At 41.4% G+C, this 27,557-nt stretch overlaps 2 protein-coding genes across 2 annotated transcripts in view; one reads left to right on the forward strand and one right to left on the reverse strand.

Moving 5' to 3' along the window:
• polr2b (RNA polymerase II subunit B) overlaps nucleotides 1-2,038 on the forward strand; it is a 40,190-nt gene extending 38,152 nt beyond the window's left edge. The window contains exon 25 of the mRNA XM_052042207.1: nucleotides 1,712-2,038. Coding sequence (XP_051898167.1) covers nucleotides 1,712-1,801 — 90 coding nt within the window. The 3' untranslated portion in view covers nucleotides 1,802-2,038. The remainder of the gene's footprint in view (nucleotides 1-1,711) is intronic.
• Nucleotides 2,026-26,533, reverse strand: igfbp7 (insulin-like growth factor binding protein 7). Its single transcript, XM_052042221.1, has 5 exons — nucleotides 26,067-26,533; nucleotides 9,501-9,610; nucleotides 6,141-6,257; nucleotides 3,104-3,212; nucleotides 2,026-2,342 (listed from the first exon to the last, which is right to left on the reverse strand). Exons 1-5 carry the CDS (start codon nucleotides 26,491-26,493, stop codon nucleotides 2,332-2,334), a joined length of 774 nt encoding a protein of 257 aa, XP_051898181.1. The 5' UTR covers nucleotides 26,494-26,533; the 3' UTR covers nucleotides 2,026-2,331.
• Between the last annotated feature and the right edge of the window lie 1,024 nt (nucleotides 26,534-27,557).

Raw genomic sequence — 27,557 nt, forward strand, 5'->3', positions numbered from 1 at the left:
CAGACCAAAATGGAGGTCTCCTTTCTGTTGTAAGATCCTATTACTAGGTATTTGAATAGCCTCCATTCAATTTCAAGTGGACAAGGGCCAAACATTTGACATTGACCTGAATTGGCTCTCTGATGGCTTCCCTGACATATAAGAAGCTGATTTCACTCCAGATGGTCAAGGAAAGATGGATCATTGAATTTGGGGCAAAATAATATTGTGGCTTCAGAAGTAACCACACCACGATCCAAGCAAGTTACAACGATGGCATCTACCCAAACGTTGAAAAATTACTCAGGTGTGTCCTGTCTGTGAAAAGCAGGACAAATCCAATAAGCCCATTACAACTCAATCAGTATACTCTCAATCATTCAACAAAGTGATGAAAAGTGTTGTTGACAGTGCTTACAAGTAGTTTTTGCTAATAACCTGCTCACCATTGCCCAGTTTGTGTTTTGCCCATAGCCATTCAGCAAAATTTATCAAAGCCTTGGTATGAATGTGGACCAAAAGTTTGAATTTCAAGGTGAAATGAGAGTGAATGCCCTTGACATGTTACTGGGCATCAAGGAGAAGAAGATCTAGTGATTGGGTTCATAACTTGCTCAAAGGAAGATAGTTGCATGTCAGTCATCCCAGCGCCAGAACATCACTGTACGAGTTCCTCAGGCCAGTGTCCTAGCCCAAGCTCCCACCCACTTCAGCTACTTCATCCCTGATCTTCCATTCGTCATTAAGTTGTAAGTGGGATTGTTTAAGCTGTTCATAACATTCAAATCTATTTGCAAATCTTCAGCAAATGAAGCAGTTCATATCTGCATGCAGCAAGACTTAGACAGTATTCAGACATGGGATGATAAGCGGTAAATAACATTTGCCACGAAAGTGCCAGGCAATGTCCATAATTTAAAAGCAGAAAATATGGGGAAATAGTCAGCAGGCTAGGCAGCATCTGTGAGAAGAGAAAGCAAGTTAATGTTTCAGATTGAAGGCCATTGTCAGAATATTCTGACAAAAGGTCTTCAATCTGAAACATTAACTTGCTTTCTCTTTGCACAGATGCTGCCTGACCTGCTGAGTTTCCTGCATTTTCTGGTTTTATTTCAGATTTCCGGCATTTGTAGTTTTTTTTTGATTTCCCAACAATGTCCATCTCGAACAAAAGAGAGCCCAACCACCTGGCCTTGGCCTTCAATGGCATTACCATGGTTGAGTCCGCACCATCCTCATTTTAGATGAGGGAGGTCACCATTCATCAGAAATTCAACTGGACTGGCCATGTAAATACAGTGACTACAAGAGCCAGTCAGAAGCTGGATATCCTGTAGCAAGTAATTCATCTCCTAATATTCAAAGCTTTTCCATCATCTGTACGGCACGTCACTAATGTGAATGAAAACTCTCCACCTGCTGGGGTGAGTGCAGCTCCAACAGCCCTGAAGAAGCTTAACAAAGTAGCCTGCTAGATTGGACCCCATCCACCCTAAATACTCATTTCTTCTCAACCGAGACAGTATGGCTCTAGTTTTTACCAGGTTTAGCTGAAGTGGCTCTGATTTCTCGACAGTAACTGAGGACCTCGAGGCTCATTCACAAGTGTGATTTTTAATGAGGATAGACTGTAACCAATCAGGAATGTCAGTAGTGTTGTTATTAAGGGAACAAAAATTGAATTATGGTTTTACAAAATTGATTTTTATTTACCTTGTTACTTGATTTGCAGATTTCGTTGGTACGGATGCCCTATGCCTGCAAACTTCTCTTCCAGGAGTTGATGTCAATGAGTATTGCGCCAAGAATGATGATTTCATGATAGACTGAAAATGATCTTCACACAGACAAGTCATGACTAAATACTGATATAGTAAAATGTGACTTTCAAATTTATCTGCAGAACAGAATGCACCGGATGGTACAGAAAAGGGTGTTACTTATTCAAGTACCAGATCTTCAGCCACACTTTTATTTGTATGTTCTCAGTGGTGAATTTTTTTGCCAGTGTTGTAAGTAGATTTTGATGTGAAAACAAAAATAAAATTTTGTATTTTAAGCTTTGTATAAACTTTATTTCATTATTTTATATCTTTGTATCTTGATTATACAATGGTTTGTTCCCCTTGTCTTTATTGACTTACATTATCTAATTGCAAGCAAAGTAAATATAAAAGCTACATTAACCATAATAAGTAACTGAATTAATACAGTGTACAAGAATAAGAAAGATCACTGTAAAACTTAACTTGTAATATAAGGAAAAGAAACACTGCCCAGAGTCTACACTTATTCGCAGAATTCCCTGCAGGTAGCTGTGCTCGCGATTCAGGCTGCCATTTGTCATTTTTCTCACGCTTTCTCTGCAGGACAAAACAGTGTCAATAGATCAAAATACAGTTTCCACATAATTGGCAAGTTGAGTCCCTTCTCTTTAGTAAAGTTTTCACTTGATCATTTAAATAACCATCCACTAGCTTTAGTTAACTTCTGTCTATATCAGAATACAACTCTTGCAGCAATATGCAGTCTTTGTTATTAGCATTCTGCCTCCTCAGGAATCTTGTGGTGCTAGCTTATCTGACACGTATTGGCAAGGACATTGCTGACTTAACGCAACTTTAAATTCAGTTTGAAACAAAGTGCCAGAAAAGTGAGCAGAAACGAGAGTGAATTAACATCACTTGCCTGCAGGAAAGAATTGGGAACAACTATTTTATAAAATCTACATTTCTGAATAATAGGAGGCTTTACTCTGGTGCCAAGACCACCCACCCCTCTGCAATCCTTTATCACTAAATTTTATGTATTTATAGGATTTGAGCGGGAATTACCATTAGAATTTATTCCCCTTGAACGTGAACAACTGCACTTCTGATGAAGGTAATCGAAAATGCTTTCAGGTGGGGAGTTCAAAGATTTGGACCCGGTGATGGTAAAGAAACAATGATATCAAGTTGGTGCGTGACTTTCAGGAGAAACTGCCCTCAACTTACTCAACTAAATGCCCCATCCAACTTTGGTGTTGATTCAATGTCCTCTTTGCACCCTGTCATAAATTTTTCCAGTTAAACTGGCAAAACAAGCACCTCTGCACATGAAACCCATCATTTGCTGTAGTTACCTTTTAGTTCATCAACCACATGTATACTTCCAGTAGCTGCAGCCTCTCCCTTGGTGTTTGATGCATGGCATTCATATTCTCCTGCATCTTCCTTAGTGAGTGGAGAAATCTAAAATAGGAAGGGAGCCACGATAACTTTAAAATGTTGTGCATCATTTGTCTGGTTTATATTTGCCTCTCTCCAAAATCTCAGATTTAACATTGGATAACTCTTCCCCACTTGAATTCCATAATATATGTTCTGCTCTCTTATTACCCTGAATCATCGGCCACGTCTTCAATAATAGATCCCACACTCTGGAATTTCATCCCCATACCTTTGTGCCATCAGGTCGCTCTCCACCTTTAAATCCTGTCTAAATAGATTGTACTTTGGGAGCAAAATGTGCAAGGCTTAGTATATTTAGTATTAGTATACTTCGGACATCATTCAGGGATCAAAGGGTAGTTTAGCAGTTCTGGATAACGGCCTCTGTTTTCCCGGCAATCAACCTCAAAAAGGCTATGAATGGGTGTATATGGGGGTGGTCTGAAGAAAAGCTTGCAAAACTTTTAGGATTTCTGCAGACCCCCAAGGAGGAACTAATATTTTGGTGGCAACCTCTGGGACTGAGAACATTCTGGCTCATTTTCAGAAGAAACTGGTTTGTGAATAGGCAGTGGAGCATCCTTATTTGACCCTGGGCTTCCAGTTGCTTGTCACTTTAATTCTCCATCTCATTCACCCTCTGACCTCTGAGTTTGGCCTCCTGCACTGTGCTAACAAGGTCCAATGTAAGTTTGAGGAACAGCACCCCATCTTCTGTCGGACATGTTGCAGCCTCCCTGACTCAATATTGAATTCAACAATTTCAGGAGCTCACTTTCTTTGCTTACATCAGAACTGGCCAGAACTTCTCTAAGTTATTCATCTATAATAACTTTTTCTCTCTTGACTGGCACTGGCTCATCTACTGGGCACTTCCTGTAGCTTTGACGAGCATTTTGTAACAGTTATATGTTCTTTTATCTATTTTCATTTTTCTCTTCCCTCGTAATCCAGATGGCTTCATCACCGATAGCAACCCTGGTGTCACCCTAGCAGAAGGATTCCCTTTGTCCTATCTCTCCCTCCCCACCCTTAATATAACGTTATCAGTTTTATCAAAAGATCTTGACCTGAAATGTTAATCCTGTTCTCTTTCTACAGATACTGCCTGATCTTTTGAGTCTTTCCACCATTTTGTGATTTTAGTTCAGATTTCCTGCGTCTGCAGTTTGTTTTGATTTTCATTTACCAGTGTACATACAGTCTGTCACTTTCATGGATTTATGCATGTAGGGTCAGTGGTAGGGAAAGCATTTGGGTTCCTGGGACACATATAGAGGTTTAGAGTACAAAATCAGGGAAGTTGTGTTGAACCTGTACAGAACAGTGGTTAGGCCACAGGTGGAATTCTGTATCCAGTTCCAATCTCCACACTTTAGGAAGAATGTGGGAGTTCCAGAGAACAGTTAGAAAAGATTTATTAGCACAGATCCAGGGATGAGGAACTGCAGCCACAAGGTCAGTCTGGAAGGACTGGGATTATTGTTCTTGGAGCAAAGAAGATTCACCAGAGCTACATAAGGTCACAACTGGTTTAGACTGAGTAAATAAAAGGGAGGGCATTTCCATCAGCAGATTGGGGCACAGGTTTAAATTTTTTTGCAAAAGAAGAAAAGCTTTTATGATGTGAAATTCACTAACTGGAAGGGTGGTGGAAACAATATCAGTGTGCCTTCATAGGGGAATTAGAGAGGCAACTGAGAATAATTTGCAAGCCCATGGTAAATGGATAGGGGAATGGAATGGCATAGTTTTGATAGGTTGAATGGCCTCCTGTGCAGTAATAATTCTATGTTACAGGAAACTTAGTTTCCTATTTTACATACGTAAGATGTGGGTGGCATGAATAAACTTCTAGGCCCAAGTCTCGTTCTATTTTTCTATGATCCTTTGGATCGCTGTCTAACACCTCGATGAACCACCATTGGATGATTCTCCTCATTCAAAGACGCTAATTAAAAACTGGGAACTAATGCAAAGTTCACTGAACCAAGGTGCAAATTTGTCTCATTGAGGACTGCAAAGTTAGTGCCATAAGTGCTTGGTTTTGGGTGATTTAATCCAGAACATTCTGCATTTTAATCCATTGTTGAAATACATTAGTTGCATTTAATGATGTGTGTAAAAGTAAAGCAGATTATTTATAACAAGGTAGCAACAGTGTTGCAGTTCAACTTTATTCAGGCTCTTTTATAAAATGAACCATGTTAAAAGAAAATTATATAAGCAGAACAGATAAGAAAAAAGAAACATGTTTATTTTTCAGACTATCCATTATTTTAAACTTAGTTATGTGAAGGACACAGTCTGCTGTGGGCTGAACATGTACTAAAGTGGCAACATTAAAGTTTCTTCAGAGGGGACTGTGTTAGGTATTTCAATCCTGCTTTTTCCAATCCTTCAGAGACAGAATTCAGCGTAGAACTGACAATGGTAAGACACAAAATGTGCAGTCTCAGTCAGAGAAGTTGTCACAAGTTAGTGTGGAGAAAGGAAATGCTAACTCTCATGATGTGGTGTGCAATTAATTTCTATTTTGGTTCATTTGTTCTTTAGATTTAGTACTTGAAGGTCAGTATTTAGTATTTTCACCGCACACAAATTCTGGCCTTTGGGCGTGAACGGATGGCCAAACCAAAAGAGAGTCACAGAAAACACACTCCTTTATTTCTGCAGTGGAGTTGAAAGAGTTTTACTTCATAGGTGGCAATGTCATTACATAATGAAAGAACATATTAGGCACTGATCACAGGCTCAGGACAGCCCAAAGTGCATTACAGCCAATGAAATAGTTTGAAATGATATTTGCTGTTGTAATGTGGACTGACTTGGGATTGGTTAGTGTACAAGATCTACTGTAAAAAGCACAATAAATGTACTTTTCACATTTACTTTTATAAAGTTTATGTAACTTTAATTAATATTCTCAGATGTGGATTACAAACTTACCAACACCCATCCTGTCACCTCATGCTTCTCTGGCCCACCTCGAGTCTGGATGGCAAGGTTGTCACGGTCACCAGGAAGTAACTCTACCTTTTCCACACCAGTAATTGTTTTCATTACCTATCATTTGAAATACAGCAAATCATCAAATTGAGAGTCATTAATTTACTTTTATCTTGATACAAAAGCAATATCTTAGATGCAAGGATTATACTATCTGGAGAATATTTTTGTGCTCATTTGGAAGAATGCTCCTGTAAGTATGGAATATTCTGTCATTCCCAAAAAGCACAAAGCTAAAATACTCTATCTGAATTATTCAAAAGCTTTAACAAAAATATATTTAATCAGCAACCACAGTTTATTTCTTCCATACACTGAACCAAAGGGATCTAATTCAAATTAAAAATGGTATTAAGGAAAAGAATGAAACTTGCATGGGAACAATCTCTCTTAAATCCTGTTGGATTCTATTCCAGGATCGTGAAAAGTGAGGAAATTGCTAGTTAGAATGTATCTTTACTTCGCTACCTTCTTAACTGTTTGCAAATTTTCCAAACTAGAGACCAGGCAAATACAAACCTGTCAGCTTGGGGAAGTCATTAGAATCTATCAGTTCTTAGAAAATTATCAGCTGATCAGCAAGTGTCATGCATGTACAGAGAATAGGTGCTCATTGTGTAACTTTGGTAATTGGATGAGAGACAGCAGGGGAAAGGGGAAAGGGAACATTTTACAATGGGAGGAATGTGATTAGTGGTGAACCATAGGGATCTATACTGGAACCTCAGCAATCTACCAGTTAACAACATGGGTGAAGGAATAAAGAATAGTATATCCAAACTTGAAGGTCAAACTAAGTTAGAGACAAGGGATATGGCAACAAAGGGATGTAATGAATGGACCAAACTATGACCGATAATATTCAATGTCAGGTCTTGGATCTGTGAAAGACAAGTCAGAGTAAGCATAAGAAAAAGTGGCAAAAGGATTTGTGTGCCCATGAGCACAGATTGCTAAAAGTGTACTGGACAAAGAAGTCTTTGTATCTTGGAACTTGGAATACCAAAATGAGGAGGTGAAGTTTTATTTGTTCAGAAACTTTTGCAGATCCTGATGAAGTAACATGTCCAGCTTTGGCCACTACAGCTCAGGAAAGAGATACTGACCTTCAAGTGCAAAGCAGTTACACCACAATCTTCCCAAGGCTCAGAGTTAATTAAGAGGTTATATTGCATAAACTTGGCTTACATTCCACTGAGTTCAAAAATTTGTTAGATGACGGGGGGCTTATCTAATCAACATTTTTAAAATAATGAAAGGGATTTGTTATGGTTGCTACAGTATCTATGACAAGTAGTTCTGATAAAAGGTTTGGATAAAGTTAGTACAGAGAAGTTGCTTCCTTTGATGTAAATATGCTGAGCTTTGGTTTCAAAAAACAGATTATTATCTAAATGGCGATAGATCGGGAAAAGAGGAGGTGTAATGAGACTTGGGTATCCTTGTGCACCAGCTGCTGAAAGCAAGTGTAGATTTGCAGCAATAGTCAGGAGGGCATATGGTATGTTAGCCTTCATTACAAGAGGATTTGAGTGCAGGAGCAAGTTATTACCATCAGGCAGGAGGTACAGGAGCCTGAAGACCCAAACTCAACAATTCAGGAACAGCTTCTTCTCCTCCGCCATCAGATTTCTGAATAATCCATGAACCGATCAACACGACCTCATTATTCCTTTAGTTTTGCACTATTTATTTTTTGTAATTTATAGATTTTTGTCTTGCACTGTATTGCTGCCACAAAACAGCAAATTTCACTTCATATGTCAGTGGTAATAAATCTGATTCTGCTTCTGAGATATTTTGCTGCAGCTGTAAAGGGTCTTGGTGAGAGTCTTATGTGCAGTTTTGGTCTCCACATCTGAGGTGAGATGTCCTTACCATGGAGGGAGTGCCACAAAGATTTCTAGACTGATTCCTAGGATGGCAGGACCTAGATTTAAGGAGGGACAGGATTGGTTAGGCAGTTTATGCACTGCTGTATAGAAAAATGAGAGGGAATCTCGGAGGAACCTACAGAATTAAAAAGGACTGCACAGACTAGATACAGGGAAGATGTTCCCAATGGCTGGAGAGTCCAGAACCAGAACTCACAGTCTCAGAAGACAAGGTATGCCACTTAGAACTGAGATCAGGAGAAAGGTATACACCCAGAGATTGGTGAACCTGTGGAATTCTCTACCACAGAAGGCTGTGGAGGCCAAGCCATTAAATACATTCATGAAAGAGGTAGATATATTTCTTAATGCCTTGTGGATTCAGTGATATGGGGAGAATGTAGGAGCAGGGGACTGAAGTGGATGATCAGCTGTGATTCTCTTGAATGATGAAGCAGGCTGAAGGGCTGAATGGTCTCCTCTTGCTCTGGTTTCTTGTCTTTCTACGTAACAAGGATGTATATAATCTTAAAATTAGACTCAGGCTATTCCAGAGTGTGATTATAGAATAGCTTTTCACTGTGTAGTTGATGCTGGATTAACTGTGATCTTCAAGACTGCTCTCAGTGCATTTTTGTTCGAAGAGAGTATTAAAGGGGAAAATGGCTAAATGAAGTTGAGGAGCAGCTGAACCATGCTATAAGTAAATGATGGAACATGTTTAAGTCGCTGAATGGCATCTTCCTGTTTCCATTTGAACAGAAAAGTCTGACAGAACATTTTATTTTGAATTCTGAAATTTTTTGTTAAGATCAGTACATGATGTCCATTTCATCCATTTGAGGAAGTCAGTGAAAAGCTTTCATCAACTTAAAATGATCTGTAAATGGGTGAGTAGAGAGGTTGAGAGGAAATGTATCACCTGGAGGGCTTTGGAATATTCAGGAATATTTTGCCTCAGAGAATTAAATCTGACACCATTTCATATTTTAAGGGAAAGTTAGACTACTATTTGAAGCAGATGAAGCTAGCAAACTATAGGGAGAGCAGGACAATGGAATTAGTTTTGGATTACTTTAGCAATCAGTCAGCACAGATATAACAGGCTGAATGGTCTCACTGTCTGCCATGTGCATAGATGAGAATCCCATGATTTTACTGAACTGATGTTTTTACTGATATTCCATAGCTCGAAATCAACCAACACTCTTAAGCTTAGGGACTATTAAAGATCCTGTTTTATTTTAACACAATGTATTAACATGTACAGATTCCAATTCATAAAATGATTGATGTAAACATTAAGAAATTATGAAATTCAATTAACATCTTCAAACACAAAATGCAATTCAGAAAGACTGAGAAACCTCTTTTTAAAAAATTCATGAACTTTGTGAGCTGAATAAACAGCGTGATATTTGCTAACCTTGTTCCAGGTGAGTACGGGGGTGGGTACTCCAAAGACTTCACAGCTGACGTAAACTTGTGATCCACTGACATTCCAAATCTCCTCAGGTTTTGTCACAATAACTGGAGCTATCAAAGGAAAATAATTTCAATGTAATTTCTGTGTTGTTGTCATTTATTCAAAGGAGTAGTATTGCTCTGATGATGGTATCCAGGCCATGATCATAACCAATGGGTCCACAATGAAACCAATCTCAGTGAAGACCAATGTCAGGCTGCATCATTGCTCTGACACCTTTTTCAATATTCCTCATCATAATATTGCATCTCCAACAAACTTTCCAGGGGAACAGAGCCAATCTTCAAACCTAATGGGAAACTCTTGAGCCTATATCAATTACACTCCAGAACCAAGGTCACCCCAACCCCAGTAGTCGAGTTGTAGTATGCACACGACACTTGCGTTTGTGCTCGACCGAAGGCTAAACTCTGTCACTGTCAACTCAATTACGGAAGCATTCAATAGAATGGGCCGTACAGATAACATCCTCAAGATGCAGGTCCTCTAACAACCTGCCCCGCTGTATACCACTACCCTCCAACAATAAAGGTTCACAATGAGATGCTGAAACATGAGGACTATTTCCAATATCTCAAGAGCCATCTCTTGGCGAAGGCAAACATTGATAAGCAACATCATCATTGCCTTCAGTGCAGCAGCATGGCCTTTGGTCACTTGAGGAAAAGAGTATTTGGAATCTAAGACTTGGTCCTGACATAAAACTCAGTCTACTGGACAGCAGTGATCCTTGCTGAGACCTGGATTGCCCACTGCAAGCACCTTAAGGCACTGGAAAGATACCACAAACACTGTCTTCACAAAATCTTCCAAATCCACTCAAAGGGTAACTGAACCAATGTCAATGACCTCTCTCAGGATCAGCTCTAGCACTGAGGTTCTAACTACATTTAGTTCTGTTGGCAAGGCCACATTGTTTGTATGCCCAACACTGGACTCTCAAAACAGACACTATATTCTGAGCTCTGATATGGAGAGGGATTACCAGGCAAACAGAGAGGATGTCCTCAAAGTGTACTTGTAGAAATGCAATGTGCCCACTGAATTCTGGGAATTTCTGGCCCATGATCATGCAAAGTGGAGAAGAATTCAGGATGGTATTGAGAACCTTGAGCCTATGCATCATAGTTATCACTCTTAGAGGGATATGGTGTCTATAGGGTATTAGTAGTTTATCCTAATGAGTCTGGTAGTTTTCTTGGGTTAACTCCACTATAGATGAAACACTGGAGTGGAAGTTACAATTGGAGAGCCACCTGTTATTAGACCTGATTAATAGGTCTGGTTAAAACAGCACAAAGTTTGGAGACCTGTTGCCTAAATATGAAGTTGGATAATCTTTTCTTCTTGAAGTGGACCTCAAACTGCCAATGACCTAAAGTATGCAACTCATCACAGGTTTACCCAATGGGAATCAGAATCAGCTTTATTATCACTGACTTATATGTTGTGAAATTTGTTGTTTTGCAGCAGCAGGACAGTGCAAAGACATAAAATTACTATAAATTACAAAATAAATAAATAATGCTAACAAAAAGGAATAATGAAGTAGTGTTCATGGACTCATGGACTGTTCAGAAATCTGATGGCGGAGGTGAAGAAGCTGTTCCTAAGTCGTTGAGTGTGGGTCTTCAAGCTCCTCAAAATTCCTCTGTATACAATGCTGATGAGAAGAATGTGGGACCATCAAAAAGGATGAGCCTGATTGATTATAACCCTCCAATCCAATGAGCTCATTGGCCAAGGGGATAGAAATGAAGAAATGCACTCTTGCAAACATTGCTTCAACAAAATGGAAATCTTGGATGAGTTGCCCCGGTTTCCTAACCTGGCCTCTTGTCCAGACCAAGTGCCTGGCTGAACCAGCATAGCTCTCAACTTTCATGCTTCATTCCAAACTATGATTGGGTTGGGAACAACAAGTTGGAAGGTCAGAGAAATGAATAGTCCTACCATTAAGTAAGCTCAGCAACTAACAAATCAGATGGGCTATCAAATTTTAAATAAAAACAGAATATGATCTAAATATGATTAACAGGTAAATATTAAATTGGTTTTCTCTCTGCACAGACTTTCTGAGCATTTCCAGCATTTTCTGTTTATACAGTAAAACTCCAATTATCTGGCACACTTGGAACTTTGGTGAAGCTGGGCTGGCTGATCTTCTGGATTATTGGATGTTATTCCTACTAATACCAATGCAATTTTAATTCACCTTTTAAAAAAATTATACATGGTATTATAATAATTTTTCCAGTGAACCTGGTAGGTTTAAAGCAAATGAGGAAAATGGGGCCCCAGGGATTGTGGGAAACTACCTGGTGAGCCAGATGCCAAACCACTGGGATATCCACATAGTCACATAGAAAGATTGTGGAAAAATCACTATATTTGGTGTCCAAAGGACTGAAGCACTTACAGGGATAAACAGCTCGAATCTGCACATGCATTGGCCTCATTTCAAAATTTGTGACATGCTAAATCCTCAGAGGATGCCTAAAGTAGATATTAGCACCCTTGAATATGTGCTAAGAGATCCAAAGCCTGTTGAAGAATCCCTAGCTAAGGCTTAATTAATGAGTGGGGGTAGGCAATGGGTCTCAGTAATCTTCATACTTCCATATCTTCTTATGACACAGAAGGAGCCACTTGGCCCCTTGAGTCTATGCTGGCTCACAGAGCGATCCTATTCCCCCACTAATTGTCCCCTGTAACCTACTCTCCCCCCCATCCTTATCAACACCCCCCAGATTCTACCACTCACCTATACACTAGGGACAATTTACAGTGACCAATTAACCTACCAACCCCTACATCTTTGGGACATGGCAGCAAACTGGAACACCCAGATCAAACCCATGCCATTGCAGGGAGAACATGCAAACTCCACACAGACAGCATAGGAGGTCAAATTTGAACCCAGACCCCTGGCACTGTGATGCAATAACTCTACCCACCTGTACCACCGCGCTACCCATCAGTACCTTTTAAAAGTTCCTGTCGAAAGCTTACACTAAAATTTATTCTTTAATCTCACTAGGCAGCTTCACGGAATCCTTCTTCCACTTATGGGTGATATGCATGTATAATATGAAAGCTTTAAGAGTTGCAGATGAAGTTTAAATCCACATGTCATAAATTTTCATGTAACCAGCCCTTAGAATTCAGGATTTATTCAGAGAGCTGCAACAGTGCTAAGCATAGCCTTTTCTAAATCTGTAGGTCCACAACTTTCAATGTGGGAAATCTAGTGACTGGAGTCAACAGTGCGAAAACTATGCAAGAGAGTTAGTAAAAAACCCAGCCACTGTGAAAACATTTATCCATAATGGAGCAGGGTACCTACCATAGAACAGTTCAACAAAAGCAGCAAAACCTTTCAGGAGAGTAATCTGTCTACTCGGCTGTGTTATTATTAATCCAGTGCTTAACAGAACTATACAAGAACCAATGGTTAACAGCCACTTCTGCTGATAGATCAGGCTCAGCAAAAAATTAATAGAGTTCAACCATTGAACAAAACTAGCCTGACATGTCACTGCACGTGGACTTTTAATAAGATTAGACATGCTGCTGCATAGTTTTAAACTGAATTTAAAATAGTTGAGTAATCCAACATAAAGCTGACATTAGCTAACGAATACACGGCTCTGTTGAGCTGTAATTTCTTACGTGCATTCTATTTAAAAGGATCAGTGTTATGTTAATATTCAAAATATTTTAATTTTAAATCTGTTTTAGTCACTTTGATAGAATTTACAACTTTCAATGAAAGTGACCATGCAATTATATCATCGATAATCTTTAATTCAGAAAGAATAGCAGTTCATATATAATAGTAGATATAGGAATTGCCAGCAAAAATGACTTTTACTGCTTATCCCTAATCTCGCTTCAGAGGCTGGCGGTGGGCTGTCTTCATGAACATTGTAATTGTGGACATCTGGAGAAGATCCTTGCACAATACTGCTAGGCTGGGTGTTGTACAATTTTGATCCAGCAGTCATGAAGGAATGGTGATGTGCGCCAACATTAGGATAACGTGTGACATGTGGTAGATAGAGGGGGTAGAGGTATCTTCAGAGGTGACGTTCCATTGTGCCTGCTGCCCTTTGGAAGTGACTAATCAAGAGTGATGGCTGGACTACCACTCAAGTGCGCTGCCTCATCCTGAATGATGTCAAGTTCCTTGGCACTGTGGTACCCGTGTCCCTCGTGGAAGTTTGAGAGTGCTCCATCGTACTTTGTAGATGCTCATTGCAGCTGATGAAGAGACATCAGGACTCAGTTTTCTGATTTGCTCTAATTCCCATAATATTTAATGTGACAAATCCAATGGTCACTGATAGCCTTCAAGGAATTAACAGTTGAGGATTCAGATATGGTATTGAAACTGAATATAAGGACTTTATTGCAGGAGCTGGATATTTTCCAGTACTCTTGTGGCATAAATGATTCTTGTCACATTAACCCAAACCTGGTTGTGGAACTTCTGCATACAGGCACTAACTGCTTCATTGTCCAGGGAATCACAAAAAGAATGGAATGTAGCAGCCCTTAATCTTACCTTCTGATGGAGGGCAGGTCCCTAATGAAGCAGCTGACTGGGGCTAGGGTGTTGACCTTAGGACTCATGCAGCTGTATCCCAGGCCAGACATAGATTAGATTCCAATGGCCACAACCTTTCCCTTTAAATCAGAATTTCCTCCTTTGGGTCCAATTTTACCAGAGCTCCCTGGTGCCCCACTCAGTAGAATGGCGCCTTGACGTCAAGGACAGTTATTGTCACTTCATGTCTGTAATTCAGCTCTGGAATCTTGCCACAGTACATTCTGCACATGTGAGTGCATGAATGTGCTTATGAAATTTCAAATTAAAATAAATATTTTGTCAAGATGATCTGCTGAACAAAGGCACAATATTTAACTGGAGAAGTGCTGGGGGCACAATGATGTTGTGACTGAGAAAGTATTCCTGCTTTTTATTAAATAACAACTTCTTCACAGATAGAACATAGAACATTACATCACTGTACAGGCCCTTCAGCCCACGATGTAGTGCCAACATTTTATCCTGCTCTAATATCCATCTAACTCTTCCCTCCCACATATCCCTCCATTTCTCTATCATTCATGTGGCTATCTAAGAGTCTCTTAAAAGTCCCTAATGTGTCAACCCCCACAACACAACCTCTGCTGGCAGTGCGTTCCACACACCCACCACTCTCTGTGTAAAAAACTTACCCCGATATCCCCGTTATACCTTCCTCCAATCACCTTAAAATTATGCCCCCTCGTGTTAGCTATTTTCGCCCTGGAAAAAAGTCTCTGTCTGTCCACTCCATCTGTGCTTCTTATCATCTTGTACACCTTTATCAAGTCACTTCTCATCCTCCTCCTCTCCAAAGAGAAAAGCCCTAGCTCACTCAACCTATCCTCATAAGACATGCTCTCCAATCCAGGCAGCATCCTGGTAAATCTCCTCTGCACCCTCTCTAAAGCTTCCACACCCTTCCTGTAATGAGGCGACCAGAACTGAACACAATACTCCAAATGCACTACTTTTGAAATGTAATTGCCAATGGACAGGGTCTTAAAAAGTATGTCGTCTTTACAGCCTTAGTTCTAATTGAAATCAACCCAATCCCTTCCCAAATGCTAAACCTTGCAGTTCCCTTTTCTCTTGCCTCTTCATGGTCCTATGAAAACATGTATTTTTTGCTAAAAAGTATGTCTGCCCTTTTGTAATGTGAGGGTATCTCATCATCAATCCCACTCTCTTTCAAGTGGCCACTATTTGGTAGATTAAGTCATTGCCTTGAGGACTAGGAGATAGTTGATTGGTATCTGGTCACCAAGTTGATGTTGCTTGCTGTTATTTCTCGGTTGGCTGAGTGAGCTGCAGGTAGATTGCCATAACTAGAACCCATAAACAAACATTTAGTGAAAGATTTTGGCTCTCTGGCTTTGATCTTCCACATAGACTACAAAAATCTCTGAACCACACCCACGCAGATTATTGATGCACAAATGGAAAATAAAACCTTCTCTGATATGCAACTGTGGCCACTAGGAGCAAAGTATGGACCACATAAAGCTCATAAGCAGGAAGGAGGCTTTATAGTCGCATCTAACACAATTATCTGTCTTAAACATCTAAATGTAAAATTATAGTTGTTGGTCTATTTACGCAAGCCATATACAGGTCCTCCTCAGGATATGGCAGGGTTCCGTTCCTATGAAGTGTGAACTTGAACATTTCACAAGTCAGAAATGCAGCTGTGAACCAAGTTCCCACACAGCAGAAGATGCCTGCAGTCCCGCAGCAGTCAGCAAATCCATCTCGTTGGTCTCCCAAATACTTGTACATAAGTCAGATGTTCGTAAACTGGGGAGGACCAGTATGGCTTCTGGTTCTGATTGTTGGACCCTCCTGGTTGTCGCATGTGATCAGAGGTTAAAGTAAGGTGGTGTTCTTCCAGAGTATGGATGCATGTGTCTTTCAACCAGTCTCTAGATAAACTCTCTTAGTTATCAGAGAACCCTTACCAGATAGGTTAATACAAATTTAATGCAGATGCATCACTATTCGAAACAATTCTGCATATCATGACATTTTCATGGATTTTATTATATATTCTTTAGATATAGGTGGATCTGAATGATTATTCCTAGATGCCCTAATATGTTGGTAGTGGGTCCACATGTACTGCTCCAACATTACGTGAAGATTATTTGCAGCATGCTGATTCTTTGTGGCCATTACAGCTTGCTTTGTGGAGAACAGTTAAGGATATCACTGTAGGGATGGAGTCACATAATAGGCCATATCAGATCAGCTAAGGACAACAGACTTCCTTCTCAAAAGCCTGGCAAACAATAGTCATTACTGTGATCGTGTTTTCATATCCAGATTTTTAAAAATGTAATTAAGTTTCTTGAATAGACATGATGTTATTTGAGCTCTTGTAGTAATGTATTCAATGCTCCAACTAGACTCTTGGGAAAAAAAAATTCTGAACTATGTTCTTGCTCATTAAATGCCAGACACAAATTGATGACTCCTTGTCACTGACTTCCCAAGAAGAGGAAACTTAATAATTTTGAAATGTCTAAAAAATCAACACAACCCCCCACCCCCCCAACTCAGATGTTAGAAATTTAAAATAAAAACACAATATTCTGGAAACACTCAGCAGGTCAGGCAATATCTGTGGAAAACAAAACAATGTTTCGGAAGACCCTTTGCCAGAGTACATTTGAGTTTGAAGATCCTTCATCAGAATTCAAAGTTCTGACAAAGGGTCTTTGACCTGAGACGTCAACCCTCTTTCTCTTTACTACAAGAGCTCAAATAACATCATGTCTATTCAAGAAATTTAGTTACGTTCTTCCATTAACCATGATCTGCTCAGTATTCCTAGAACTTTCTGTTTTTATCTCTTCTCAGCTGTCTCTGCAGTGGAACAAATAAGACTAGGTTCTTAGCCCTTCCCTCATAAACACAATGTTCTCTCCCCAGCATCATTCCAATGAATACACATCAAATGGCCGATGTGGTAGAGAAAACCTTGCATTGGATGTAGAGTCTCAAGACTAGGACATGTAACTTAAAACCAGGCCTCAGGAGTGATGTTGGAAAATATTTCAAGATGCAGATCATGGTACAAGTTAGGTTACTCATAAATGCCAATTGATTCTAGGTCAATTGTAAATGCTAAATCTGAGATTGATTTTTGCTCACTAAAGGTATTAAGGGACATTATGCAGGTATGTGAAGTCATAGATCAGCACAATCTCACTTAATGACAGAGAGCTGAGGAGTAAAGAGACCTCTTTATGTTATTCTTATAAACATGTAAAATGTTCTTAATTGGAAAGAGTAACCAGACTTGTCTCTCTTCAAACTAGTTGAGTATTTCCAGAGATGGATATTTATTTCAGGATTTCTAACATCTGTAGTCTTTAACTTCTGAACTTTAGACTTCATAACAAAAGTAATTGGATAAGCAAGGGTTTTTAGTCCATAAATGGACATACAGAATAGGAAGAGGAGTGAGTTTAAATTTGCAACATCTCAGCCGAGAGCATTCTTTTTCCTCAAGTCAGAAGAATGTGAGTTCAAACTCTACTCCATAGACTTGACCATAGAGTTTAGAGTGGCATTCCAGTGCAGTTGAGAGTGCTGCATTTTAGAGGCACCAGCCTTCAATGAGATATTAAACTGTGTCCTAAATTTCCTCTTCAGGTGTATATAAAATGTTTAATGGCACTAATTTGAAGAGCAGCAGTGGAGTTAAACCAGAAATCCTGACCAATGTTTATTCCTGATTCAACGTCACTAAACCAAACATTATTTCTTGCCCTCTAAGAATTTGCTGTATACAAGTTCACTGATGCATTTCTTATAATAGTGGCTACACTTCAAATTACTTCTCTGGCTATACAAAGCACTATGCAAATCTAAACTATTCTTCTTTTTGTCATCCAGAATGGGACTAAATGTGCTTGAATTTGGAATGTTAATCTTATTACAAACAAGAACAGACATGAATTGTTTAGTCAAAGAAATTTTCCATTAACTATTTATGTACATTTTTAAAGCACTAGATCCAAATATACCAACAGCCTTTGCTTGTACTGCATATATTAATAGTCTTCCCACCAGATACTGTATGCAGTGTAGATGTAAGTCACCTCTTTAAATGCCAAAGACAGGTAACTGCACCATTAGTGTTGGATCTTGAGAATGAAAAATAAAATTGCTAAATTAGTTTATTATTGTCACATGTACCAAGGTACAGTGACAGACTTTATTTTTGCATGCCATCCATAAAGATAACTTCATCACATCAGTGCACTGAGGTAGCACAAGGGAAAGCAATAACAGAATGCAGAATAAAGTGTTACAGATACAAAGAAAGTGCAGTGCAGGCAGACAATAAGGTGTAAGTCCGTAACAGGGTAGATTGTGAGGGCAGGACTCCACTCTTATCGTACTAGGGAATTGTTCAATAGTCTTATAACAGCGGTATAGAATCTGTCCTTGAGCCTGGTGGTATGTACTTTCAGGCTTTTGAATCTTCTGCCTGATGAGAGGGGGGTGGGGTCTTTGAGTACATTGGCTGCATTACTGAGGCAGCAAGAAGTATAGACAGTGTCCATGGAGGGGAGGCTGATTTCCGTGATGTGCTGAGCTGTGTCCACAACTCTCTGCAGTTTCTTGTGGTCTCGGGCAGAGCAGTTGCCATTCCAGGTTGTGATGCAATTACCCAATTTTTCACCCTGTCATTCTGTTGTGGGGATAGGCTGGCAAACTTGGTTCCTCTTGGTAGACTGGCTATTAAATCTATACTGCTAAGCATCTTCGCTCTGTCTTTCACAAGGCCCCACAGAAACTCCTTTGGCATAATTCACAAACCTTGGGTCTTACTGCTGTCACACTAATGATAGGAGGAGAATGGAATGCTACGGATTTTCCATCTCCTGGGCTCTGGCAGAAATACTGACTAAGAAAGAAATGCCACCAAGTTTGCTTGGGGATTTCTGCAAAATTTTAGAAGTCACAAGGTAAACTAATCATGCTGGCAGAACTTGTTTGTAACATCCTGTTTCCTTTGATTGTGATCATATGACCCACCGCTAGAATGAAAATCAATCAAAAGTCACTTTGTAACAGTTGCCTGCAATCAAACTAGTCTATCGGCATGAAAAAAGATAGTATATCTCTTCTATCAGCCCTAGATATGGAATACTATCCGCCTATCATCTCTGTGGGAGATCACAGGTTTTAGATTGTGGAAATGATTCACCTTCTGAGTTAGATCACAGAACGGTACAGCACAGGAACAGGCCCTTCAGCACACAATGTCTGTGCTGACCATGATGCCAATTTAAAACTGCACATCTGCCTGCATGTGGTCTAAATCCCTCAATTCCCTGCATGTTCATGTGTCTGTCTAAATGCCTCTTAAATGTTGCTATCATATCTACTTCCACCACCTGGGAGCACACTCCAGACACCTACCACTCTCTGTGTAAAAAACTTGCTTGGTAACTCTCCTTTAAACTTTCCACTCTCACCTTAAAGCTACAGTATGTCTTCTAGTATTGACATTTCCATCCTGGGGAAAAGACTCTCACTATCTACCCTGTCTATACCTCTCATAATTTTATGTACTTTTATCAGGTCGCCCCTCAGCTTCTGATGCTCCAGGTAAAACAATCCAAGTTTGTCCGACTTCTCCTTATAGCTAATATTCTCTAATCCAGGAAACATCCTGGTGAACCTCTTCTGCACCCTCTCCAAAACCTCCACCTCCTTCCGGTAATGAGGAGACTAGAACTGCAAACAATACTGCAAATAGAGCTTAACCAAAGTTTTATGCCACTAGGGTCCTGCCTAGAGAAATACTTACTGATTCAGGTGTCGTGCTTGGGTGTCTTAGTGCCCGTGCTTTTGCATCTGGGTCAGAAAGTTGTAGGTCCAAGTCTCATTTCAGAGACTAGCTGACATTTAGCGTTGTACTGAAGGTGTGCTGCACTCCAGGAGATACCTTCTGTTGCACAAGTTGTGAAGTTTAGGCTTTTTCTTCCATTTCAGACGCAGCGTATTTGGAGAAGAAAAATGAAATCCTTGTTGTGGACCAATCAACATTAGTCTTTCAAGTAACATCACAGGGAGATGATCTGCTTGTCATTTCATTGTTGTTAAACAGTATGTATGTTAGCTGCATTGTTTCCTGCAATAGTGACCATGCCCCAAAAAAGGACTCCATAGGCACTGATGCCTTTGGCTTCAGTATGGCATATACAAATCCTTTAGTTTGGACATCCACTATAAACATGTTAAGTGAGATTCCTTCTGTCACTCCAGTTACACTGCAAGGGTTGGCATTGGAGGTACTTGGTGAAAGTTTACTCCAGAACATTATCTCTGAAGATATTTTTGTTAATCTGCAGTAACCCTCACTATGACAAAACATGGAATACACTCTAACGTTCTTCTGAGTTTATCAGAGGGGCTACCTTTATCTCTTTCTTGTGGCATCCTCATCAATGGAGGCGGGTCATGAGTGTTTGCTAATTAGAAATGGGCAAAGCGGAAGTTGCAGCCATTTGTTGGTGCCATCAGCTTTGGTTGGAGACTTTGGCATTCAGTGCAAGGGCAATGCCATCTCACTAAAATGCCAAACCTTTCTTCAGCAGTGCCAACTTTAAGCCCAGAGCATCAAATGTGCCTCATCAAAAGACCTGAGAGGTAACTTCTTTACATCGAGTGCCTGGAATGAGCTGCTAGAGGAAGTGGTCGAGGCAGGTACAATTGCAAGATTTAAGAGGCGTTTGGATAGGTACATGGAAGAGAGGGGTTTGGAGGGTTATGGGCCAAATGCGGGCAGCTGGGACTAGCAGGGAGGATGCTGTGGTCGGCATGGACCAATGGGGCAGAAGAGCCTGTTTCCATGCTGTATTACTCTATGACTCTAAGAACACAGGAGAATACCAGCAGGAGAAGGTCCTTAAGCCTGCCTCACCATTCGGTTCAATCATGCTATCTGCTTGGCCTCAGCTCCTCCTCTGTGCCAGTTCCTCACAGTTGTCAATTCCCCAACCTTTCAAATATTTATGAATCTCCTCTTTAAATACCTCCAGTGATCTCCACAGCCCTCTGGGGTAGAAAATTCCAGAGAATCACTATCTTCTAAGGGTGGCCCTAATATAGAGCCACCAAGCAGATCCCAGGTTCAGGCAGAGGAAAGCCCCACTCTGAGAGTTCTACTTCCAGCTGTGAAACTCTTGCCGCTGTCTGGAGGAGCCTATGTTTATGCTCAAAATCATTACAAATATTGTTTTAATTAAACATGGCCCGGTGGGAGGGGGCGGTTAAATCTAAAGAATTAAAGATAATATACAGTTTCTTTATGGGCAATGTTCTTTGTGTTGGCATGAATACAGCATTCTTTGTCCAAGATTGCTAAAATTTAATTTCTTATGCCGATATCCCAAAGTGGTAAAGCCACCCTTGAAAAACTATAAAAATGGTTCTTCTTTTGGATTTACAAATCTCTTTCCAAAAGAATCTTTATTTATGGAAATTATATGATTGATGCATTGACCATTATTCATTTACATGCAATGTATGACATTCAAAAATAGACTGTTCTGAACATGTACAAACTAACTGAATAATCTCAAGTATGTGGAAAAGTTCTTTTAGCACACAATATGGCTCAGCTGCTATTCTAGCAGATATAATCATAGAATTCACAGCACAGAAGTCACTACAGAGGAACAATTTATTTGGAACATTGTCCTGGGTCAACACTGGTACTTTAAGGTTATCCATCTATAGCCTTTACCCTTTCACCATACCCTTTCAACTTCTTCCTTTTAAAATATTCAATTGATTCCCTGTATGTTGACAGCCACCTGTATGGAAAAGAAACCATTTCCTTTGTGTGAAAAATCTCCCCTAATCTCAGACTTCATTCTTTCAGAGATAATCCTGGATAATTTCCCTTTTGTTAATAGTTCACCCATTTATAAATATTAAAAAATGTCTAATTTTTACAAGAGCAAACAAATGCAAATATACAAAGCAAATTATCTCACCTTTGAACCTTCCAAAGGCTTTACACCTAGAGTCATACAGCATGGAAACAGGCCCTTCAGCCCATTAAGTCTGTGCCAGTCATCAAGCACCCATTTACACCAATCCTACATAAATCCCATTGTTTATCTCCCTACATTCTCACAATCTAGATTCTACCACTCACCTACACACTGGGGGCAACTTACAGTGGCCAAGTAGCCTACAAACCTACACATCTTTGGGATATAGGAAACCAGAGCACCTGGAGGAAACCCATGCAGTCACAGAGAGAACGTGCAAGCTCCACACAGACAGCACCCAATGTCAGGATTGAACCTGGCTCTCTGATGCTGTGAGGCAGCAGCTCTTCTACCTGTGCCCCCAAATGGATTACTTTTGAAGTAATGCTGCTATTATGTAGTTGAACATGAAAATTAATTTGTACACAATGAGTGGAATGTCAAAGTCAAAGTCAAGTTTATTGTCATATGCACAAGTACATGTATGCACAGGTGCAATGAAAAACTTGCTTGCAGCAGCATCACAGACACATAGCATCAAGTACCTTTGTTGTAATGACAGTCTGTTTTAGTTGAGAGGAGAATGTTGAATAGGACGATTCTCTGCTGCCTGAGTAATGCTCTGTGAATCATATCCTCAATCCAAACAATTTGTGATGCCCCTTATATTTAACTTTACTGTACATTGATATCTGTTTTTATTATAGACACCTATCTGTAATGAAAGCTGAACCCACTATCTCTGATTTAGAAGCAAGAGTATGACCTGTTGAACCAAATTACCATTAAGATTTTTCTGCATAACTATAATCCGTCAACCCTGATACAATTCTCGTAAATCCTGTTCTGTTTCTAATGTTTAACAATCCTTTCTAAAAATAATATGCCTAGCATTACAGAGAATCCTTTAGCTCTAATTGTCTTCTACAAATATAACAATGACTTATTGATTTTATATACAATGCTTCTCTGAATAAAACTTAAAATTACACGACCTTCTGAGATTCACTTCTACCTGCTCTCGAGTCTGCATCGCTACATCTCTCTATTTGTCCACTCTGCTCGGAATATTTTCACTTCTGGAATAATTATTCTATCCCCTAAAATACGCAATTGCACATACCCTGACGTTTCAGGATGCAACTAGCAGGGTGGATAAGAAGGAACCAGTAGATGTAGTATACCGGCATACTGGGGAGTTTAGTGGTACTGGACCCGCAGACTTTCTAGACTATTGGATGTCACTGTAATTTAATGCTCCACCATTTTTTTTCAGATGTTACACAGTGTAATAAATTTTCCAGTGAACATGGTAAGTGTAAAGGGAGCGCAGGGAACACTGTCCTGGTGAGTTTCAGGAGAGGGAGGGAACCAGGGCTTGGTCAGTTCAATAAAGAGCAGAAACTGGGGTCCAGATATTTAAAGGGGGCGCGGGAACTGGGGACCTGGGTAAATTTCAAGCGAGCGCAGAAAACACGTCCCTGGTAAATTGCAGGTGAGGGAGGGAACCAGGGCTTGGTCCGTTCAAGGTAGCGAGGAGAACCAGGGTCCGGGTGAGTGTAAAGGCAACGCGGAAACCGGGCCCTCGGTAAGTTTAAAGGCAGCACTGGAATCAGCACTCGATGGGCCAGATGCTGAAACATCAAGATTTCTGAACAGTCGGACAGGAGATTCTCGGAGTTTTACTGTATCTGGATTTTCAAAGGGCCTTTGACGACACCATTCAAAAATGTTTGATACATAATATAAGATCTCATTGAATTTGGAGTAATATATTAGTATGCTTGAAGATAAACTAACACAGAGGAAACAGAGATCCTGGGTCGGCAGACTGTTACAAATGGCTCAGAACTGGGCCCGCAGCTATTTCCAAACCACATTAATGACTGTCCAAAAGGGCAGTGTGTTTCATGTCCATGTTTGTTGACATTACAAAGTGAGGCGGGCGAGCGAGTGTGAGAAAGATGCAGGATCCACAAAGGAAATATTCTGATAAGTATGATGAGGGAAAATGTGAAGTTATTTACTTTGGTAAGCAAGATTATGCTCTAAAAATTCAGGATTTTTTCTCGAGATTCAAATTCTCTTTTAAGTCCGGCCTATACATGCCGTGTACAAGTGACATAGGATCTTAATTTGCATTTTTTCAATAATTACTCATCTAAAGCAGGCAGGCCTGTTGCTCTTCTGATTACAGGACTGCCGGCAAATCATATAAAATGGATGTGGACATCTTTTTCTCTCCTCTCTTTCCCCTCACTGTTCTCCCACAGTTTCCCTCCATCCCCCACTCACCCCGCTCCTCGACACGTGCAAACTTTTCCCCCTCTGCATTTCCCCCTTTCCCTCTTTCTGCCACCCTGCCCTATTGGCTCCACTCTCCCTTATTTCCCACCCTATGCCCTGCCATGCTCTCTCTGATCTATCAACCGCTCTTTCCAAAGTTCTCTTGCCGCCTTCTCCTTCCCCCCTTCTCTCAGTGGCGTTCTCCATTCCTTTCTCATCTTCATTCTCATTTCCATTTTGCACACCCGCCTCTCTTCATCTTTCCTTTTTTTTAATCCGCACTCGCCCTTCTCACCCTCATTTTTATCTCTTGTTGGGCCTCTCCGTCTCTCGCGGTGAACCTTTCCCTCATTAACTTTCCCTCACCGTGCTGTTTAAGTGCCTCCCTGTCTCCTTCTATGGCCTTCCATTTTATATTTCACTCTTTTCTTCACCCTCTGTCCGCATCTCCGCTTCTCCTTCCCTCTCTCCCTCACTCACTATCCCCCTCTCACTATCCCCCTCGCTATTGCCCCCCTCTCATTATCCCCCCTCCATTATCACGCCCTGTCATTATCCCTCTCGCTATCCCCACTCCCTCCTCACTATCCCCTCCTCCTCACTATCCCTCCCCCTCTCTCCTTTTCCATACATACCCACCTCCACTTCTTCAACGTTTCCCCCTCACATCCTCCCTCCCTCCCCTCTCATTTTTCCGCACTCCCATTTTCCTTCCTCCTTCCCTCTCCCTCTCTCATCCGCCCTCTCTCTCCCCCTCCCTCTGTCCCTGAGCACTACACCGCGCACCTTTCTCACAGGCTCCTTCCTCCCTTCCTGACTCTTTCTCTCTCTCCCTCTCTCATTCCCTCCCTCCCTCTCTACCCGGTCATTACACCACTCACCTTTCTCACAGGCTCCTTCTGTCTCTGCCTCTCTCATTCCCTCTCTCACTCTCTCTCCATCTCTCTCTCTCGCATTCCCTCTCTCCTTCCCTCCCTCCCTCTCTCCCTCCCTCTCTCCTTCCCTCTCTCCCTCCCTCCCTCTCAGTCCCTCTCTCCCCGGGGCCACACCACTCACCTTTCTCACAGGCTCCTTCTGTCTCTGCCTCTCTCATTCCCTCTCTCACTCTCTCTCCATCTCTCTCTCTCGCATTCCCTCTCTCCTTCCCTCCCTCCCTCTCTCCCTCCCTCCCTCCCTCCCTCCCTCTCCCTCCCTCCTCTCATTCCCTCTCTCCCTCCCTCCCTCTCATTCCCTCTCTCCCTCCCTCCCTCTCATTCCCTCTCTCCCTCCCTCCCTCTCATTCCCTCTCTCCCTCCCTCCCTCTCATTCCCTCTCTCCCTCCCTCCCTCTCATTCCCTCTCTCCCTCCCTCCCTCTCATTCCCTCTCTCCCTCCCTCCCTCTCATTCCCTCTCTCCCTCCCTCCCTCTCATTCCCTCTCTCCCTCCCTCCCTCTCATTCCCTCTCTCCCTCCCTCCCTCTCATTCCCTCTCTCCCTCCCTCCCTCTCATTCCCTCTCTCCCTCCCTCTCATTCCCTCTCTCCCTCCCTCCCTCTCATTCCCTCTCTCCCTCCCTCCCTCCCTCCCTCTATCTCTCTCAGTCCCTCTCTCCCCGGGGCCACACCGCTCACCTTTCTCACAGGCTCCTTTCCGAATCCTGGTCACTGGGCTTCCCCCCTCCTTCTCCGCCCGCTGAGCAGCGGCTCTCAGCTCACAGCCGCTGCTGTAAGTGATGCCGTCGCTGCCGCACACCTGATCGGGGAACTTGCAGACGCAGTGCCCGCGGCTCCTCCGCTTGGAGCCGGAGCGGACGCACTCGTAGCCCTGGGCGCAGCGACCGTACTTGGAGTCCCGGCCGCCGCACGGCTCTCCCTGGCCGGCAGCGCACACTGTGCAGCAGCGGCACGGACTGGGCGCTTCGCCCAGCGGGCAGCCTCCGGCCGGTAGAGCCGGGCATTCGGACGGCACGCAGGGAGGGCACCGAGCCGAGTTGGTCTTCAGCTCGGCGCTGGCCGGGAAGAGCAGCAGGAGACAGCCGCCCAGTAAATGGACGCTCATCTTGACAGAGAATAACTCGAGTCTGTGAGACCCGTGCCCCCTTATACAGCAACCCAGGCTCCACCCTACAAAAACATTACAAACCAAAGTCCCACTGAAACAAGCTAACATCCTCACGTTAACACAAGTTGAACCAGAAATAAAACAATTCACAAAACTAAACTCCCATCCACACAACTTTAAGCTAACACAAGATGATTCAAACTAAACTACATGTCATAAAAACTAAATAATCCGCAAAAAACTAAATACAATCAGATAAGCCAAAGTATAAATCACATAAACTGAACTCCCATCCAGTCTAAACACAATTTAACACAAGCTGAACCAAATTAAACTATAATTCACTGCAACTCACAAAAACTAAACTGCAATTTAGACAAATTGAACTTGAATTAATACAACTAAATTGAACTCCTTATGGTAATGCTAAAATAAAATTGATAAGCTAAACTAAAATTTCAGTCACAAGTAGTGATCGTTCATACTTATCACAATAAATGCATTTGGCACGACTAATCTGGCTCAATTGGCAATAATCTTGCTCCTGAGCCAAAGGTTGTGGGTTCAAATTCCACTCCAGATAGTTGGACACAAAATATAGTTGGGACATGTGTAGCACTGAGGATGGTTGAGGTGCTATCTTTCAGGAACCCAGGCCCTGTTTATTCTCTCAGGTGCACATCAAAGATTCCACAACACTATTTTGGAGAAGTGCAAAAGGATCCCCAAAACTTATCTCTCAGTGTCACTAAAAATCTGGCCATTATCTCACAGCTGCTTAGTGTGAGTTGGTTGTTATGTTTACATTATAAGAATGATTACCCCTGAAAAAGCCCTTTTCACTTTTGTGATTTGGGTATTGCCCATCCCTAATGCCATTGAGTAGGTGGTGCTGAGCTGTCTTCCTAAACGTTCCAGTGAAAGTACTCCGACAGTGCTGTTTTGTGGGGAGTTCCAGCATGTAGTTCTATCAATGATGAAAGACTTGTGATATATTTCCAAGTCAGGATAATGTGTGATTCGGAGGGGAACTTTCCTTGTCCTCCCTGGTGGTAGAAGTT

This window comes from Pristis pectinata, chromosome 2 (assembly GCF_009764475.1).
Source record: "Pristis pectinata isolate sPriPec2 chromosome 2, sPriPec2.1.pri, whole genome shotgun sequence".
NCBI classification, from domain to species: Eukaryota; Metazoa; Chordata; class Chondrichthyes; order Rhinopristiformes; family Pristidae; genus Pristis; species Pristis pectinata.

Coding starts and splice junctions, on each gene's coding strand:
- igfbp7 (XM_052042221.1), bottom strand. CDS start 26,493: ATGAGCGTCCATTTACTGGGCGGCTGTCTCCTGCTGCTCTTCCCGGCC. Junction 6,258..9,500: donor CCGTACTCACCTGGAACAAG/GTTAGCAAATAT, acceptor TTCAAATGATAG/GTAATGAAAACAATTACTGG. Junction 3,213..6,140: donor AGGTGACAGGATGGGTGTTG/GTAAGTTTGTAA, acceptor TTCCTATTTTAG/ATTTCTCCACTCACTAAGGA.